At 44.3% G+C, this 17,922-nt stretch overlaps 1 protein-coding gene across 1 annotated transcript in view; it reads right to left on the reverse strand.

The window, feature by feature from the left end:
* The window catches only part of HCCS (holocytochrome c synthase), a 38,759-nt gene that overhangs the window by 20,683 nt on the left and 154 nt on the right, over positions 1-17,922 (reverse strand). Inside the window, exons 2-3 of the mRNA XM_085899811.1 lie at positions 9,687-9,787; positions 4,801-4,913 (exon numbers count right to left, since the gene is read on the reverse strand). Coding sequence (XP_085755937.1) covers positions 4,801-4,913; positions 9,687-9,786 — 213 coding nt within the window. The 5' untranslated portion in view covers position 9,787. The remainder of the gene's footprint in view (positions 1-4,800; positions 4,914-9,686; positions 9,788-17,922) is intronic.

Below are 17,922 nucleotides of genomic sequence, written 5' to 3' on the forward strand. Positions count from 1 at the left end.
TCCATTCTTTTCTGCCATTACCCGACCTGGTTTCTGACATAAAATCAATGGTCAATGCAGTTTGAATGACCCATAGTTTCATGCAAAAATGAATTCTACAACCTGTAACCCTCGCCAGAGGAGAGGGTATTGCATTTTGGTCAGTTTGTTTGTGCACACATAATATGCCAACATAGACCACAATTTTTACAGGTTATCTTTTTCAACCGAGTACCTGGATAAAATATGTACAGTACACCCTCAAATATCGCGGGGGTTAAGTTCCTAAAAACCGTGATCCTGGAAACCAAGGGCCAATGGGAAAAGAGGGGTACGGTTCCTGAGCTTTGAGAAAACACAGAGGAAGATCGACGGCAACCAGAAATAAACACATTCGTTATGAAATACACACGTAGAAGATATAAAAAAACCATACTTATATTACATTAAAATAAACATGTAAGTACAATAAATACATGATAAAATAGGAGGCACTCGGTAAAGCGCACACCTCCGCCATGCAATGCCCGATCCAATAGAACATATCAGGCCCAATAAATTTTTGAGACATCATGATTTATACATATACAGACATATGTACAGAAACATATATATATATATATATATATATATATATATATATATATATATATATGTATATAATGTATATATAAATATAGTTTTTGACCCCATCTCTCATTGGTGAAGAATCACATTAAAAATTAAAAAAAATTCTCGTATCTGGAACCTGATTCGGATCTTCACCAAAATTGAATCAATTCGTCCTCGTCACACACCCAACGTGTCCACCAAGTTTCGTCCGAATCATCCACAACTTTATGAGACATCATGCTACATTTGGTTTTTGGCCCATCTCTCAATGGTGAAGATTCACTTTAAAAATTCTCGTAGCCAGATCTGGATCCGGATCCGGATCTTCACCAAAATCTAATCAGTTCGTCCTTGTCACACACTGAACCTGCCCACCAAATTTAATCAGAACGTGTCCACAACTTTTTGAGGTATCCTGCACACAAACACACAAACAAACAGATTGACAGACAGGGGTGAAAACATGATCTCCTTCATCATTCTGTGGCAGATGTAATTAAACAAAAACAAAAGACTTTTACCTTTTAAATTTATTACAAAACAGCGAGGTGTGCGAGGGTAAACAATTTGACGCGGCGCTGGCGGCCCAGGTTAATTCCCCAACCCAAATTCTGATGATGGGCGGTTAACACCATCAGCCCGGATGGTCAAACTTCTCTCTTGGAGGTCGACAGCCGAGACTCTCAGAGATTAATGCGTGCACGCGGCAAAATCATGGGGCAATGGTGGTGCGATGGGGGCACAGAAATGGATGCATAGAGGGGTTTGTACTTGAACCTCACAACAAATACACCGGCACAGCCACTTAAAATAAACACATTTTATGAAAATAAACAAATATTTACAAATGACAATAATCAGAATGAAATAATATGTGCGGTAAACTACTCCTAAAGTCGAAATCCTGGCTCCTCTACACACATTCTTAAATACAAACAAGGGAAAAACGAAACAAAAGCAAAGCAAATCCCTACTTTATTCTGGCACTGAGCTTGGCCCAGAGATGGTCTTTGTGAAACTTGGAATTGAGGCGCTTCGTAGACGTGCCCAAAATGGTGCCAACTCGCTCTTGGGACAAATGTACATCAGGCAATTCGTGAGCGGTATTCAACACCAAGGCTCAGAGACCCCGTGCAGCTTCTTCGTGCGTCGATCGTCCTCACCGACTCGCTATTTGACATACACTAGGCTCGGGGTCCGTTCCTCACGACCAGCCAAGAGTCAATGGCCAGCGTCTTGCTTCACCACGGAAGTCAAATCACCTCAACACGAATACGAGAATTGTGCTGTCTTCTTCATGCGTCGAAGGAAAGCCAGCTGCAAAGCCTTGTTCTTCCAGGCCATCTCCGAGCCACATTCTCCCTCGACTGCGTGCGACCCCCTACTCCACCCTCGTGCGTTCCTTCCCTGAACTCTGACTGATGTCACTGACCCCGTGCGTGCACTCTCCCGATTTCTCAACTCTGACTGACATCACACCGAACCCCTGTTTCCTCCTCCGGGGTGTGGCTTACTCGCACGAAACCCAGGAAGCCGGGGCCTCGGCACGCTCAGCACGTTTGGCTAGCTTCTGATGTCACGCCCATCAATCATCAGCCTCGGGGGCATGACTTCACCTGCCGCCCTTGGGGGCGGGGCTTCTGCCTGCTCAGTACGTTTGGCTCACTTGTAAATGCAAAAACATAGGAATAGGTTACAGGGGGGCAATTACATATTGGGGGAACTTATTCTTAATCCCTATCGAATTAACACCGCACCACCTCCCCCCCCCGCCCCCATGTGGTGACACGTAACACTTAAACTCACAGTTTCTCTCGTTAATTACATCAAGATGTCTCCTCCACGTCCATGGACCAAATAACTATTCAAGCATACCTTTCCGATTAAAGTCCTCCATCTACCCCACAACCATAACAATATTATGTAAATGTTCAAAATGCCCTCTGCCATAAATAGAAAACACACGACAGCTCGGAGATGGTGATGGTGTTGTAGGGGGGAGGGTGGAGGTTATAAAGATGTGGATGTAGAACTTGTGATGGCTGTTCGATCATCAGGAGCATGACGAAGGCACCTGCTGCATTGCCACTTAGATGAAGGGTAACATGTTCCTGAGCCACTTTGATCCAGAGAAGATCTTCCCTGCTTGGAAAGGAAGGTATGAGATGGCATCCTATTCCAAAACAATCCTGTCTCTTCGGCGTAAAAGCCTGCTCCAGCATAAATCCCTTTGCCTCGATTAGTCCCGTGAGCCATGGTTGAACTGGAGCCTTCGGTCCTGGGTGCCTCGTGAAAATGTTGGCAAATCCGCAATGGTTTCTCTTGTACACTGGTCCACTCAAAGGCATTTTTTTTGTTTGGTCCTCGATCCAAACATGAAATGCTTTTTCCAATATTTCAATATGAGGATCATGGGACTACAACGAGGCTTTTTTGCTTTTGCTGGTATTAACCCTTTCACGGGTATTTGACTCACGTTTACACAAAGTTGATTCCTTGATCCGGTAATGGCGGCTCATAGATGCCACACTTTGACCTCTTGCCAACGTATCGAACAAGTGGAGTTTTTTGCACAATGTCATAACCTTTCTCAGCCTTTTGGCACAATTAATTTTGTCCATCGTTTTACGTTTGGATGCCATTATTTACTGTTGTGTGTCGACCAGATGTTGTAGATCTAATCGATTTCCATATGTCATTTCCTGTTTGACGATGCTTAATTGATAAATTTAGCTTCGTTCCTGTATGCTGATCTGATTAATACAATTAATGATGTGCAAGGAACAACAAAAGGCTCGTAATGGGAGGAAATCGTACACAAGGTTGCAAACAATGACTCATCTCAGCTCAAAAACTGCGATTGGCTGAAATGAAATACAGCGATAACTAAATCGGAACACAATCAGTTGCCTGCGGTTGGTCAAAACCCACGATATTTGAGGGTTCACTGCACAATTAGAATGCGAGTAAGTCTATAAAACAACACAAAGTAAATCCTGGCGAGGGTCTGTAATCTTTGATTGCTCTTTCTAGCTGGTCTCGCCCCGAAGGGGTTGCGAGACGATTGCAATGCCTGTGTGCTCTCGAAGTGTGTGTGTGTGTGTGTGTGTGTGTGTGTGTGTGTGTGTGTGTGTGTGTGTGTGTGTGTGTGTGTGTCGAGGGTCGTGAACCTGTTGTATGTTTGGTGGTGTTGCAGACAGCTCGTGGTTAATAAAATTGGTTCCTATCTCACAGAAAGGACGCCCCGTGTTCTGGTTTGATACTGTAGTATCAATCAAATATATTTTCGGCTTAATTTTTTTTCCCCTCCATAACTCTGACATCATAAGTAACATGGTACGACAGCCATATTGGATTAAAGGAAAAATATTTGCACATCATCTTCTCTGAAACTGCTCAATGCAAAAAAATTGAAACTTGGCAAAAGTCATCAACTCCCCATGGGGTATATCGGGTGATAATGATGACATCATCGATAAAGTAGAATTGCAGCCATAATCGGTTGAATCAAAATCCTTATTCAAAATAAAAATAGAAATCTGAACACCTTCATTTTTCTGATCTATGGCCCGAATGGCAGTAAATAATTTATTTTTGAGGTCATCGGTCATGTGGTCTGGTGGCCAGGATATGATCGACGAACCATGAGGATTATAGTTTGAATTTTTCACATATTCACGTTTATTGATGCAATTTATCCATAAAGTGCACAAAAGTTGTAGTTAAATATCCTAATAATTAATCAATAATCAATAAAGCTACAGATAATGGCAATGCATGTGACATGATGGGGTGCATGAATGATATGGATATATGGGCCATAATAGTAGTCGGCATGGTCAGTTAACGATGGTATTTCTGTTCAGAAAGAGTGCGTGATGTGAGACTATGCGCTCTACCAAGCGCCAGTCTTGCGTTTACTGAATGCACAATATGCTGGTGATGTGGTTAAAACAAGTGTGCGGCACAGGGTTCCTGTCTCTAAGAGTTTATATGAGATGTTGCAGAATGTACGAATTAAAACTTTCAACGAAGGCTCGCCAATGAAGCTTCATGCACAATATTATTTGGTGCGTGCAAAAGGCCAAGACACATTCGACACCTTTACAAATGCAACAATGGCCTTTGCTTTCATTGCGATTCTTCATGCGAGTCTGTTCGATGCATGTAAGCACGGGCTCTACGATGAAAATAAGTAAATAAACATACCATATTCCGAGGGTCCACAACATTCGATTGCGTGGTGGCTCCTTGTGATGGACACTGAGACACAAAGTTGTAAGCACCCAGCTGGTGTTCTGGCACTGCGGAAGAGGGATCACCTGGAGAAGAAAATAAATAAATATGTGAAGCCAAATTTTATTTTTTTTAAATAAATAAAAAGCAATTACAGTTGGTACAGTTTTACAAGGGATTGAACAAATATGCTGCATTTGCTCGAATTGTGGATACAATCCGAAGACTGGGCCCAATTGAGACCTCAAGGAAAAACCAAAATTTCACAAACCATTCCATCAACAGCTTCAATTCGGTCCCAACACCTCTCCATTTCCGACTTTCACCTTCATGACAACAGCGCCTTCTTGATTTTTATTGTATTTTTTAAATCGTCACCTTTGTGGTGGTCAATTTCTTTCATTAACACCTCGCTCTATGATCTTTCAGGAGAACAAAATTGTAGTCCAATTAAACTTGATTCGTGAATTAACCTGACAAATAAAGGCTATGTTAAGCCCATATATAACAAAGTATATCGATGGAACTTGGAGGATAGGCAATGCTTGATTTAAAGTTCATTTAAAACATGAATATTACATTTACTGCAAAATGTATCTGCATTAATGGTTCATATGTTAGCCTGATTGAAATGCATGAGCCCCGTGGAAATGGATATGTTTCAAGGGGACATAATTAACATTATATAGCCTGGTGTTGGCTTAGTGGTTAGGGTGGCGGCTTGGGATCCCAGGGTCCTGAGTTCAAGCCCCGTTGGCTGCTGAATTAACACCAGGGGGTTGACTCAGCCTGTCATCCTTCCGAGGTCGGCGAAATGAGTACCAGTGTACTGGTCCCGGTGTATGCCCCGGTTAGAATAGGTGTACCATATCCCTGTGTGTCGTAAGAGGCGACCAGGGTTGGTGTCAGGAAGGGCATCCGGCCATAAAACATTGCCTCAAGAAAAAGCCAAACCCCTGCACAGCAGGGAAAAATGGCTGTAAAAACGGTCATTTTTATTATTATATAATTAACATTATATACTATATAAGTATATATCGTTACATTCGAATTAAAACGATAACACGAGTTGACCTTGCCTCCCAGGCAAACCGTTGGAACGTTGAGATTATCCTCATCTTGTTGAATGCATAGTTTGCTCTGGTCCTCGGATTTATATTATGGTTACAAAACTATTGCACACATCAGAGCACCCCATCTTTTGTCAGCACATCGGAACGTCTCTCGCCTGAAAAACATCATATCAGGCCATTTAAATGTCGGCGGGTTTATACTGTTCTTTGTCAAGACCATACCCCCAGTGGAATAAAAAAATAATTATATTCATTTATTCTCAATAATATTCACTTGTTGTTGGTGTTTTTCTCAATTGAACACTGCATAAAATAAGGTCTTACTTTTGTACTCCCTCCCCGACAGTCTTTTGACCTCCATTGTGATATAAACAAATATACCAATGAAGTAGAATTGTATCTTACTAAATCTTATGTGCTTTTATCTCACTGAAGTACATATAACCAAGATGAGTATCTTCAATGTTTAAATGGAACTGCCCAGCTGCTGAAGAGAAGGACGCCTTGACTGAGAAGAGGGGCCCCATTGTCCAGCAGAAAGTAAATAATTTCGGAAGACTCCTGGAGCAAACGTCTTGCCGTCTAAGGAAAATTAAATAACTCTACTGGCTTTTGATGGCAAATGTCTTGCTCGCTGCATGGGAATAGGCTGGGTGTTTTGAGAATGCATGTTCAAAGTGCTGACCTCATGTATCCCTCCACACTCTCTCTTTGCCTTTCCTCCTCAAACCTGTTATCATCTTTTCTTCAAGGTTAACACTGCAAACTTTCGCCTTGCGCCTATCAACCTTTCCAGTCGTTGAACTGCCAAATGTCTCACCCTCCCATGTTTTCACTGTCAAACAAGTATCAGAGGGAATGCGTTGGGTAACTCGTTAGTGAAGTTCATTTGAATGCTTCATTGAATCATTGAATGTTCTTCTTCCGTATATACGAAATTAAAGATTCTCTTTTGTATGCTCATCCATTGTGGAAATAGAGTTATTTTCCACCACACCCCCATTCCCCCTTTTGTATAAAAAAAAAAGCTGAACTTGCAAGACAGAATTGAGAGAGAGGTTGGCAGAGAAGGTGTTGCCCTACGTATCTCTTATCCCGTGCACATGTGGAACAATAAATGAATTCAACTGAATGGGAAAATTTGTCTGGGATAAGTTTTTCCACCACACCTTCCACAAGAGCCAATCGCTCACTCACTCCATCACAGTTCTCCACACACCCTTTCACAACAACACCAATGAATCAAGCTCATCAAAACTAGGCTGGTCCTGACACCATTATCGCGTCACTTCAATCTGTAGCCCACGTTACCATGTACCACAAGTTCTGTTCTTTCATGAAATTTTATCCATTGCCTTGTGAACTCATCTTCCAGCTTTGCTGTCTATTCCACCACTTTACAAATTAATAAAGGAAATAGAAGGGCACTCGGTAGAGCGCATACCACCGCCAAGCTGATTAGTTTACGTTTTGTATCCTACCGATAGGCCGGATCTGGATTCGGACCTTAACTAAAATTTAATTGGCTTGTTATGGTCACCTAACCAACTCATCAACCAAATTTTGGCTGAATCCATCCATAAAGTTTTGAGATATAGTACCATATATCATTTTAACCAAATCACTCAATGGTGAAGAATCACTTTAAACAATCTCGGATCTGGATTCTGATCTTCAAGAAAATTGAATCAATTCTTCCTTGTTACATACCCAACCTGTCCACCAAGTTTCATCCGAATCCGTCTCCGACTTTTTGAGATATCCTTCTACATGTCGTTTTTGGTCCGATATCTCTCAATGGTTGTCTGGTGTTGGCTTATCGGTTAAGGCAGTGGTTTTGGATCCTAGGATCCTGAGTTCGATCCCCATAGGCCACTGAATTAACACCATGGGGTTGACTCAGCCTGTCATCCTTCTGAGGTCGGCGAAATGAGCACCAGCATTCTGCTAATAGGGGCACTGCATCAGCGGCATAGCCACGCCCCTAAACAATGATGCAACCAACAGCAAAAAACAGCACACGATGGGATCTCTCAATGGTGAAAAATTACTTAAAATATTCTCAGATCCAGATCTGGATTTGGATCTTCACCAAAATCGAATAATTTTGGCCTTGTCACGTACCCAAACTCTCCACCAAATTTCGTCTGAATCCATCAACAACTTTTTGAGATACTAGTATTTTGTTCAGAAAAACAAACAAGAAAGATGTCATGCATAACACGATACGTGTGAAATCAATAAAACAAATTTGACCTTTAAATATAATTGATGGTTCAATTCAATGACCAAATACGCAAACCCTCTTCAAATTTCAAGTCAATCAGATGAAAATTGATAATTTTAGAAATTCCAAAGTTGTTGACCTTTGGCCCACGTTGACCTTTTGGCCGATGATGACCTCAAAAATAATTGGCTGAATTCAGTGACCTGAAATATAAATCTTCTTCAAATATCAAGTCAATCAGATGAAAATTGAGGCTTTTAGAAATCTCACCTATGAAGTTGACCTTTGGCCCACGTTGAGCTTTTGGCCGATGATGACCTCAAAAATAATTGGTGCTTGAATTCAGTGGTTTGATATGCAAATCCTATTCAAACTTCTCGTCAATCGGATGACAATTGAGGATTTCAGAAATGTGACAAATTTGTTGACCTTTGGCCTATGTTGACTTTTTCACCTCAAAAATGATGGGCTTCTTGCTTATGATGAACTCTACCATGTGGTGAAGTTTCATAAAGATCGGTTTAAAATTGTGACCTGTTGGCGATTGACATACAAACACAGACGGACAGATGGACAGACGGACTAACGTATGCAACCAACCAATATACTTGAAAGATCTTCGATTTTCACAAGTAACAGGCAGGCAGAGACAGACAGACAGGGGTCAAAATATAACCTCCATCCACCTTCAGTGACGGAGGTAATCGCTCAACACATTGCTCGCTCAAGGCCTTAGTTAGCCATTTATTATAGTTCCCACGAACAAGTGACAGTGGTGTGACCAACTTCGACAAATCAGGTTTTTTTTATGTCCGTCCGTCCATCCATCTGCCCGTCCAACTCCTATTTCGACTTCTCTGGCCAAACCGCTGGGCCAATCCGGCTGAAATTTGGCAGCAACGTTCCTCTCCAGACTGGTAACAGGAATTGCAAAGCTCCTTCTGGTCACATGAGTTTAAGTAGGTCAAAAAAATCTTCTTCTCCAAACCGACGTCAGAATGCTACCAAATTCGGGTGACAACATTAGGACAGGGTCCTGATGTTAAACTTCGGAGGCCATGCAGATCACGTGACCGGAAATCACGCAAATTCCTTCCAAAATCTTCTTTTCCAGACCCACCAGTCAGAATGCTACAAAATTTTTTGTTCCAACATTAGGACAGGGTCCTGATATTAAATTGCGGAGGTTGTGCCGATCACTTGACCAAAAGTGTGTCAAAATGGTGGATTTAGTAAATGCTTGGGGAAAAAAAATCTCGTAAATTCCTTCAAAATCTTCCTCTCCAGACCCACCAGTCAGAATGTTACCAAATGTTAATACTATCTTCAATAGCAGAGAAGGAAGATGTCGTCTTTCCCCCATCATTGCATCGAACCAGGCCTGAAGAGGCATTTTAACTTTGCGACTTCGTCATCCCGCCAAAACCCTTTGTTTTGCAATGCTCACAGGTTTAGTGTAGTGTAGTTCTTAATAACCGCTGCATTATCATCTTGGTAACAGCCAATGTCTATCCATATGGTGACCACTGCCATAGAGGTACGTGCTGCTTTCCATTTACCTTGCGGCGCCTTATGGTGCATGGGGCAGCCCGGTGGCGGTTCTGCCGACTCATTTGGAGTTGGTGAAGGCTGTGCAGGAGTCGATTCTGTGAGCCCCATCCTGAGACATCACACAGGAAAGAAAATACTTTGAGAAAAGTTATGGTCGGGAATAGCACAAGGTAAAATAAAGAAATGTGCAAAAGGAAGAGAAGTGAGAAGACATCAAGATACAAGACAGGACAGAAGAGAATGGAGAAGAGTGCAGTGCAGGTGAGTGTGGATGGCCAGAGGCATGAGATGCAAATCCTGGAAGTGGTTTTGAGCATTGACTGAGAGGTAAGTGTGGAGGGTTTGTTATGAGTGCATCATGAGGGTAGAAGTAGGCAGTGTATAAGCACAAAACCCAATCAAGGCCTGAAATTCAATTATCTATTTTACTAATTCTTTATTTTTCCATTTTTTTTATCCAAACATAGCCCTCGACCTTCCTCTGGATGAAAGGAGGCAGCCATGGAAAGTTTGGTTGCACTGGTTTCTGCAGGGTCCGAAAGCATAAGGAACAATCTCTATATATTAGATAGCGGGTATTTGCGGAACATCAGCGAGATGTAAAAGGTTACTTCAAGCCTTCAAGTCCCACCGTCCCCCCCCCCCACTCAGAAACCCCAAGTCATCAACCCTCACTCCCAAACCCCAAGTTTCAACCCCCCCCCACCTCTTAAATCAAATGCTTCAATGACATCCCCACTCCAAATCTTCAACAACCCTCCCCAGTCTGCCCTCCAACAACTCCTCATCCCCCCTCAAAGTTTCAATCTCCCCCCTCCCAACTATGTCCCATCTTTGCTCTCTCTCCACCAACCCCTCTGAAGTACAACTCTCTGTCCCACCCCCCAATCTACTACTCCTGCTCATAAAAGCGAAAAGGCATTCTTACGTAGATGATTACATATTTAACGTGATGTCACCACAATCACCGCGTTTGGAAGTTGTATTACTTGGAACCTCCTCATCATTACCCGTCAATAAACGGCTATCTCGGTATTCTGGTGCATTTTGTGTCAATGTCCGTGAATGAAGCATTTTTAACCAAGTCTGGGTAAAAACAAATAAATTTGTCACCTCCAACATTCCACGAGTCATGTTAAAATGTGCCCCAAGGGACGAATTCATCGATATGGCCCAAATAAGTCAAGGTGCGGAAGTTTGTCCTCGTCGCCAGGTAATGAATACGAGGTGTCTTCAGTTACCAAGTATCTTGTCAAGCGCTCCCCAAGGAGCTTAATCACCCAAGCAAGAACTTCATTCATAACCGTTAAGGAACGACTGGCTTGGTAAGCGCTAGCCAGCCGCTTGGAAACTTAACACACACCTGGACATCTTGACGTGGGAAAGAGTAAAACAAAACGCCAACAAAAGGACAGTTTGTCACATTAAATACTTGAAATATTAATCATGACTACTTTCATCGTGATGAAAATGTTCCTTGTCCAGTTTTTAACCTCCCAACTAATAAATTACGTACGCAGGCATTTCATCGCATCGAATGCGTATAAATCCTGTACTTGCACACTTTTCCAGCCCTGAGATTTTGTGCGAAAACCAAAAGCTTTTTTTTTTTTCATTAAAGAATTATGAATGAACAGGCACACACAGATTATATTTATATGTCAGGAAATTACTTGCCCAAACCAGTTATCAAATGTCACGAATTTGGAAGCCTTTTGCACACAGAGAGTCTAGACAGCAGTCCCATAGTTCAGTTATTTTGTTAAGTGGATGTGGATAGTTAGAATGCCTCCCCTATGTCTAATACTCCAATGGGTTAATTTCATGTGTGCGCTGCGAGTTTCTTTCTAGTTAGTTTTCTACATCAATTCACTTCACACCACGGCAGCATTACGCACGTGTTCGAGGCCACGGACATAGGCGGGGGTGAGATCACCCCAGGGCCGACTCCGCCCCAGCCAGATGGAATGTTCTCCTCGTCCAATGAAGAGAGGACACCGATCGCCTGATGCCCTCCGACCAATCCGGAGGCGAGTTACCTCAGAGTGGATCCCTCCACCCGCCCGGGGAAGGGATAAGAAAGGTGGCGAGCTGTCTCAGCGGTCGGCGTGTGTCTGGTCATGGTCTTTTTCGGGGTTCCTTGGTGGTCGGTGGTCCTGCTGGTGCTCGTGGTGGTGGTGGTCATGGCGGAGGTGTTTCGTGGTGCTCGCGTCGTCGATCGTCATTCGTGGCAGCCAGGATCGCTTGTTGGATTCTGGGTCGTGGGTTCGAGTCTCACCGTGGTGGGTTGTGTTGGAGCGCTCGAGCTGGAGATCGCCGTTCCCGTCCACGGACTCTGACTCGCATATAAAACTGCACGAGGCGGGGCCAGGTACCCGGCCAGACCCTGACCCTCAGCTCGCCTTCCATCCCGAGCTGAAGGGCCGAATAAAGATCCACGAGGTCCATTTCTTTTTGGGTGTGTGTGTCTGTCTGTGGCCACTCTGATAAGTAGAAATCGTTTAAGTGTTTCCATTGTACATTTGCCTACATCTATATTTGTGGTTAAGTCTGCTCTGTGTTTCCCTCCCTCTTACATTGTAAATAAATAACTGTTAAATGTTCCATTTCGTTGTCTGTGCTTCTTCCATTGACCCAGTGTGGTTCGGGCTTGGGAAGTCGGGAGGCCGATTGGGCCTTAAATTGTCATTTGGGCCGACACGGCTTTGGTAATTCCCACTCGGTTACGCCGGATCCTCGGTTACGGTTACGCTTGGTTCGGACAAAGCCAGGCGAGGGTGTTGTTTCCCCGGTAGCTAGACAGCGCGGCTACTTAGGTAAATTGGAATCAGACAAAAAGACCCTAACCACGCGGTCGAAATAATGACATCCACGATCCATTAAGCGACCCGTCAACTTCGGAGTTATCCGGAGTGACGACCTTCAATTCCGGTGTTCAGTGGGAGACGGCCCAACTGCTCCATCTGGCAGTCATCCTCTCCACCGAACCCGGCACCACAACACAAACGCAGGTCCGCTGGTGAAACCGTACCAGTGCTCTGCCATCTGAGCTATCTGTGAGACCCACAGGCTACACATGAAATTTACCCACATTGAGATACCACTCTCCCCCCCCCCCCCTGGTCTTTTGATTGAAGACCACTGTTTTCTTTCCTCTGCATTATGGGAGCATACCTTCTTTAGGCAGTGTATAATAGACCACTGCCTTTATCGCTACAATAAAACCATGAATTACCTCGTTTCCTCGGAATGAGTTGTAATTAAAATGTGCCTTTGTTTAATGACAGGAGACGCGTTGTTCAGTCTTCAAATGTACACGAGGCCTGTGAAGCCTCAGAGCGAGAAAAATGGCGTTGGTTTCTCGGCCTCGAGAGGGAAAGGCGTGGCCTACTTAGTGGGTGGTGCTCATCATGCTGGGGGAGAGGAACGAAGGTATGACCTGTAGAATGGGTGGCACTTGTGGCACAGAAACGAACTGATGTGTGTGTGTGTGTGTGTGTGTGTGTGTGTGTGTGTGTGTGTGTGTGTGTGTGTGTGTGTGTGTGTGTGCGTGTGCGCGAGCACGTGTGCGCGTCCTCCATAACTCCAAAACCATGAAACCGAGAGCAGCCTGAAACTTTGCATGCATACCAAGGGAACTCCAAGGAAGAGCAAGAATGAAAATTGGGTGTTTAGGTTAATTAAAACACCTCTTTTGAAGATAATCAACAGCATTATTTAATTATATCCTTCATCAGGCGATCCTCGGCCGCCTCACTCTCTATGGGATCGTAATACGATCCCTCACTTCGCTTGGGACTGAAGCCGCCATGTCTTCGGCTTGCTCAACAATGCCTCGACTTGGAACAGGCTGCAATAATTTCTCAACAATAGTCTCCCCCCCCCCCACTTTCTTCATTCATATTATCGAATGCCTGCTCATCACACATACGAACCACTAGATACATTGCAATGCTTATAAAAGCTCGGAAACGCCAGTGTCCGTGGCTTTATTTAATTTCCACATGTCATAACCTCGAGAATCGCTTAAACAAAGCTGAATTACAAAATTTAAGCTCCAGAATTGAGCTTAGCAGCAGTTCTGAATGTTGAAAGAATAAAAAGAAAAAAAAAGTGTTCATTTTGGGACAGATTTGATATTTCAGGTGTCTCCGGGAACTGTTTAATATGACGCTTCGGAGATTGCCAATTCCGTGTCAATCGAGCCGTTCCTTATCAACCATTTCATTGGAGTGCTTAAGCCACTTGGCGAGCACTCTAAAATATTCACACCGTCACAGAATACTGTATATCGGTCGACTTGAACAATGTTCAGGGGCCACTCATCTCCATTGGCAACGTGTTGTTCTGCAGTGTATCGGGCGATTGCTGGCTCGCTGAAAATGTGCAATTTCCCCTTTTTGTCCGATATTCTATCATTATTCGAGCCGTCACTTCAACATAGGTAAGTAGGAAAAAAAACAAGAAACATTTCGTTAACATCACGGCAAGATAACCGAGAGATACACACGCTCGTTGTCGAGCCTGGGCTCGCCCGGTGTTTCACAATCAGGGCGAATCACCAATGTGGGTGCCATTAAACTGGACGTCATGTCTGCTGGAATCCCTCTCCCCCAACTCCTCTCCCCCCCCCCCTTTCCCATCTCTCTCCACTCTCCCTCCATCACCCCTCTCTCCATCTGTCCCAACCCACCTCTTTTTTTCTCTCTCTCTCTCTCTAGATGGTGGTTATGTCTGGACAGACCATCCTCCCATACTGCCTGAACTTGCACTTACCCTCCCCTCACACCTCCTCTTTCACCCACCCATCCCCACTCCCTTCCTCACCCCCCCCCCCGCTGCATGCGAGTGTGGGAGTGAAGAAAAGAGAAGAAATTGAGATCAGAAAGGAGTGAAGAGAAGAAGGGAATACAAGAGTGGAGGTGTGGAAAGAAATTAACTTTTTGCATACATAATAGATGAACCGCTTTTTTTTTTTTTTTTTAAACAAAAAAACAATTTTAATGCTTTTTAGACTTCAGGCGCTAATGAATCGTTAATAATCCAGAGGTGCGCACCTGCACGCGCGCGCACACACACACACACACACACACACACACACACACACACACACACACACACACACACACACACACACACACACACACACACACACACACACCCCTTTGGTCATTCGACGGGAAAAACTTCAGCATGTTCAATATCAGAGCAAATAACTCTTCCTTATGGACGGCCGGCTTACTCGCCTCCCTTTAATGGTTCATGACTTGAAGCACAAGCTTTCACCGGGTGGTGCGACATGGTACACAGCTACATGGACATTGGAGGTGTTGCCGTAACCCCGAACTCTTCTTCCCATCCAAAACCGCCCCCGGCACAGTCCGAGCACAAACACAAGCGGGAGTTTTCAACTCATTCTATCCAGCGCTTTCGAGATGCATAACAAACAAACAAACAAAAAAAGAAACAAATAAACCGAATACAGCACACAAACACCACCAGCGGGTCCAACACCCACATAGTCCGGCAGATATGGGAATGGATTGTGCCTTTGATGATACAAGCATGAGCTTTGGCACACTGTTAGATCATGCCCTAAGGAAGATATTTAGCTATAGGGCCATCGCAGGTTTGTCCTGTGGCCAAAATGGCCACCACTGGTTGTTATTTTACCAGTAGCTCAGGTTCTAGACTACCTTGGATATTGATTCTGGTGGCTAATCATACATTTTCAAGGATGAGGAATGCAGTGGTACTATTTACAACATGCTATAACTACTCCAACAAGTACCTAACTACATATATCTAGCTTTCAGGGAAAGAAATAAGAGTAAAATTATAAACGCACTCGCTGGGGTACCCGCGCTGCGCTGCGGGGTTAACCACTTAAACCCCTCAAGTGCGAGGCCGACATAAATTTTCGATAAAGAGCGATGGTGCAATTGTGCACTTAGGGGGTTAATAAGCAATGAGAAACTGTTCATTTCAAGTTGAATGGGTAATTGGAGTATACTGACCGTTGATGTTATCCTGCATTTTAAAACAGTCTCAACTTCTCATGTGATTACTGCAGTGCCACTTGATACACTACATTTCTAGTCTGATTGTTGGGAGCCATGATGCTGAGGTTTGCAGAGTTGCCAGTGCGAGATGTTGCCACACAAAACATTCCATGGGAGAAGCAGCTTGCGGAGAGGTAAACTCCTATGGCCTTGAAAGTCTGGCCCTGTGACTTGTTCACCGTCATGGCAAAGCAAGGCTTAATGGGGAACTGTAGCCTGTGGAACTGGAATGGCAGTTCCGCATGAGAAGGCATCAGTGGTATCCTTGGGATGAGGACAACTTGACCTTTGTCAGGGCCGCAGGAGATGGTTGCCTCGATCACGTTCTTGTGCAGTCTTGTGACTGTGCACCGGGTGCCATTGGTGGTTTTCGGTGGCTCCAGGGACCTTAGTACCATGATGGGGAGCCGACCTTCAGTTTAAGTAGGTGTGGTGGCATGCCTGTCAGCTCGAGGGAGTTAAGGAACTCCACAGGTAGGTAACGGCTTCCTCATTACTCATGGCACTGTCCACCGACTTGTACTGTTTGTCTTCTCTGGGGAACTCATTCATGAGCCAAGTGTTGAGGTGGTTGACATTGGTGTTAAGTGGAGAGACGATGGCCCGTTCTGCAAACCACTCCGGCTTGTTGTAGTTGGCTGCCAAGTTTTGGTGGACCTCCGCCTTGAGTTCTTCCAGTCTGACAACACACTTTCCAAGTGTAGGTGGTATGTTGACGGTGTCAGGCTCAGCAGCGAGAGGGAGTCAACCTTCTTTAATGTCCAGAAGCAGGTGTGCAAAGCAGCTGCAGTGTCGTTACTAAGGTGAGCCCTCATGTTGGTGGTGAGCTTCATGATTTTGACATTGGTCCATAGTAAGGATTTCTTGAGGGTGACGTTGACAATGTTTTCCCTTGTCCCATTTTTCACTACCGGCAGGATTTGCCTGAAGTCGCCACAAAGGAGAGTGGGGATGCCACCCATTGGTCTGTTGATATCTTGAAGAGTGCGGTCAATCGCCTCGTATACTGATTTGTGGGTCATGGGCGCTTCGTCTACGATAATGGCTGATGTGTCCTGCAGGACTTTAGACATGGCTGAGCTGCGGGTGATTTTTCACATTGGCTGGTCCATCCTGTGCGTATCGAGCGGCACATTAAAGGTGCTGTGTATTGTTCGGCCACCTTGGAGGAGAGTGGCGGCTATTCCGCTTGAGGCTGTTTCCAGCACAATCTCGCCTTGGGACCTGATCTTAGCAAGGATGAGATTGATCAGATACGTTTTGCCCATGCCACATGGGGCATCCAAGAACATGATGTTGCCTTGGTGGCTGTTATTAGGGTTATCGGTCTGTTGCATAATCTCGAGGAACGTGTTGTAAACCGTGTGCTGATCGTCTGTAAGATTGGTTTAGAGGTTTTCTGCCTGCGCCGCCATATCTTCTAGGTCATAGCTCACTTCCCTCTGGTATTCTCGGGAAAGCCTCTCGTTCGTGTCATGCTGTGGTGCAGGGAGGCCGTAGACTTGCAGAGGTTGGCCACTAGGGTGTTTCACAAAATTTATTTTCACAAAATTTTGCCAGATCGCTTTTTGTCTTGTTCCAATTGGCATTGTAAGCATCTGTACCAAAAATGGAATCAATTGCTGCACATTTAGGGGTGGCACACTTTTTCACAATGTTGATATTTTTTTCTATTTTCAGGAATAATGGCATCAAGAAAGAAATGTAACTTGCTCGAGAAGCCCCCTCTACCTTCCATTTTAGGAGCTCGCCTTCCCTCAAAGGAGCAAGTGATACTCCACCTCCTCTGTCATATTGAAGAGGGGAAGGCATTATCAAAGGCCACAACAGCAACAATGGATGAAGTAAAGAAGATATGGGAGAGAGCCAGTTTACCGACAATGACGGATGCCAATCTTCGAAAAAAGATCAAGAAGCTGTATGCGGAGTACAAGAAACTAATAAAAGAGAAAAACAGAGAGACGGATGGAGCTCTTTTACGTCGTGAAACTTGGCTCGGGTATCTTCAGGACCTCTTCGATATTGCTGCAGCAAACATATTCGACCTGAAGATCCCCGAAGAAGACAAAGAATTTCTAAGGCACCAAAGAGAAGACCGGATGTCATGGATGTGGATGTGTAGACAAGGTTCTTTTGGATGTGTAGACAAGGTTCAGCAAGGGAAGGATAAGAGAAAGAGGAC

This window comes from Eptatretus burgeri, chromosome 10 (genome assembly GCF_056783735.1).
Source record: "Eptatretus burgeri isolate ZD-2024b chromosome 10, Ebu_testis_v1, whole genome shotgun sequence".
Lineage (NCBI taxonomy): Eukaryota > Metazoa > Chordata > Myxini > Myxiniformes > Myxinidae > Eptatretus > Eptatretus burgeri.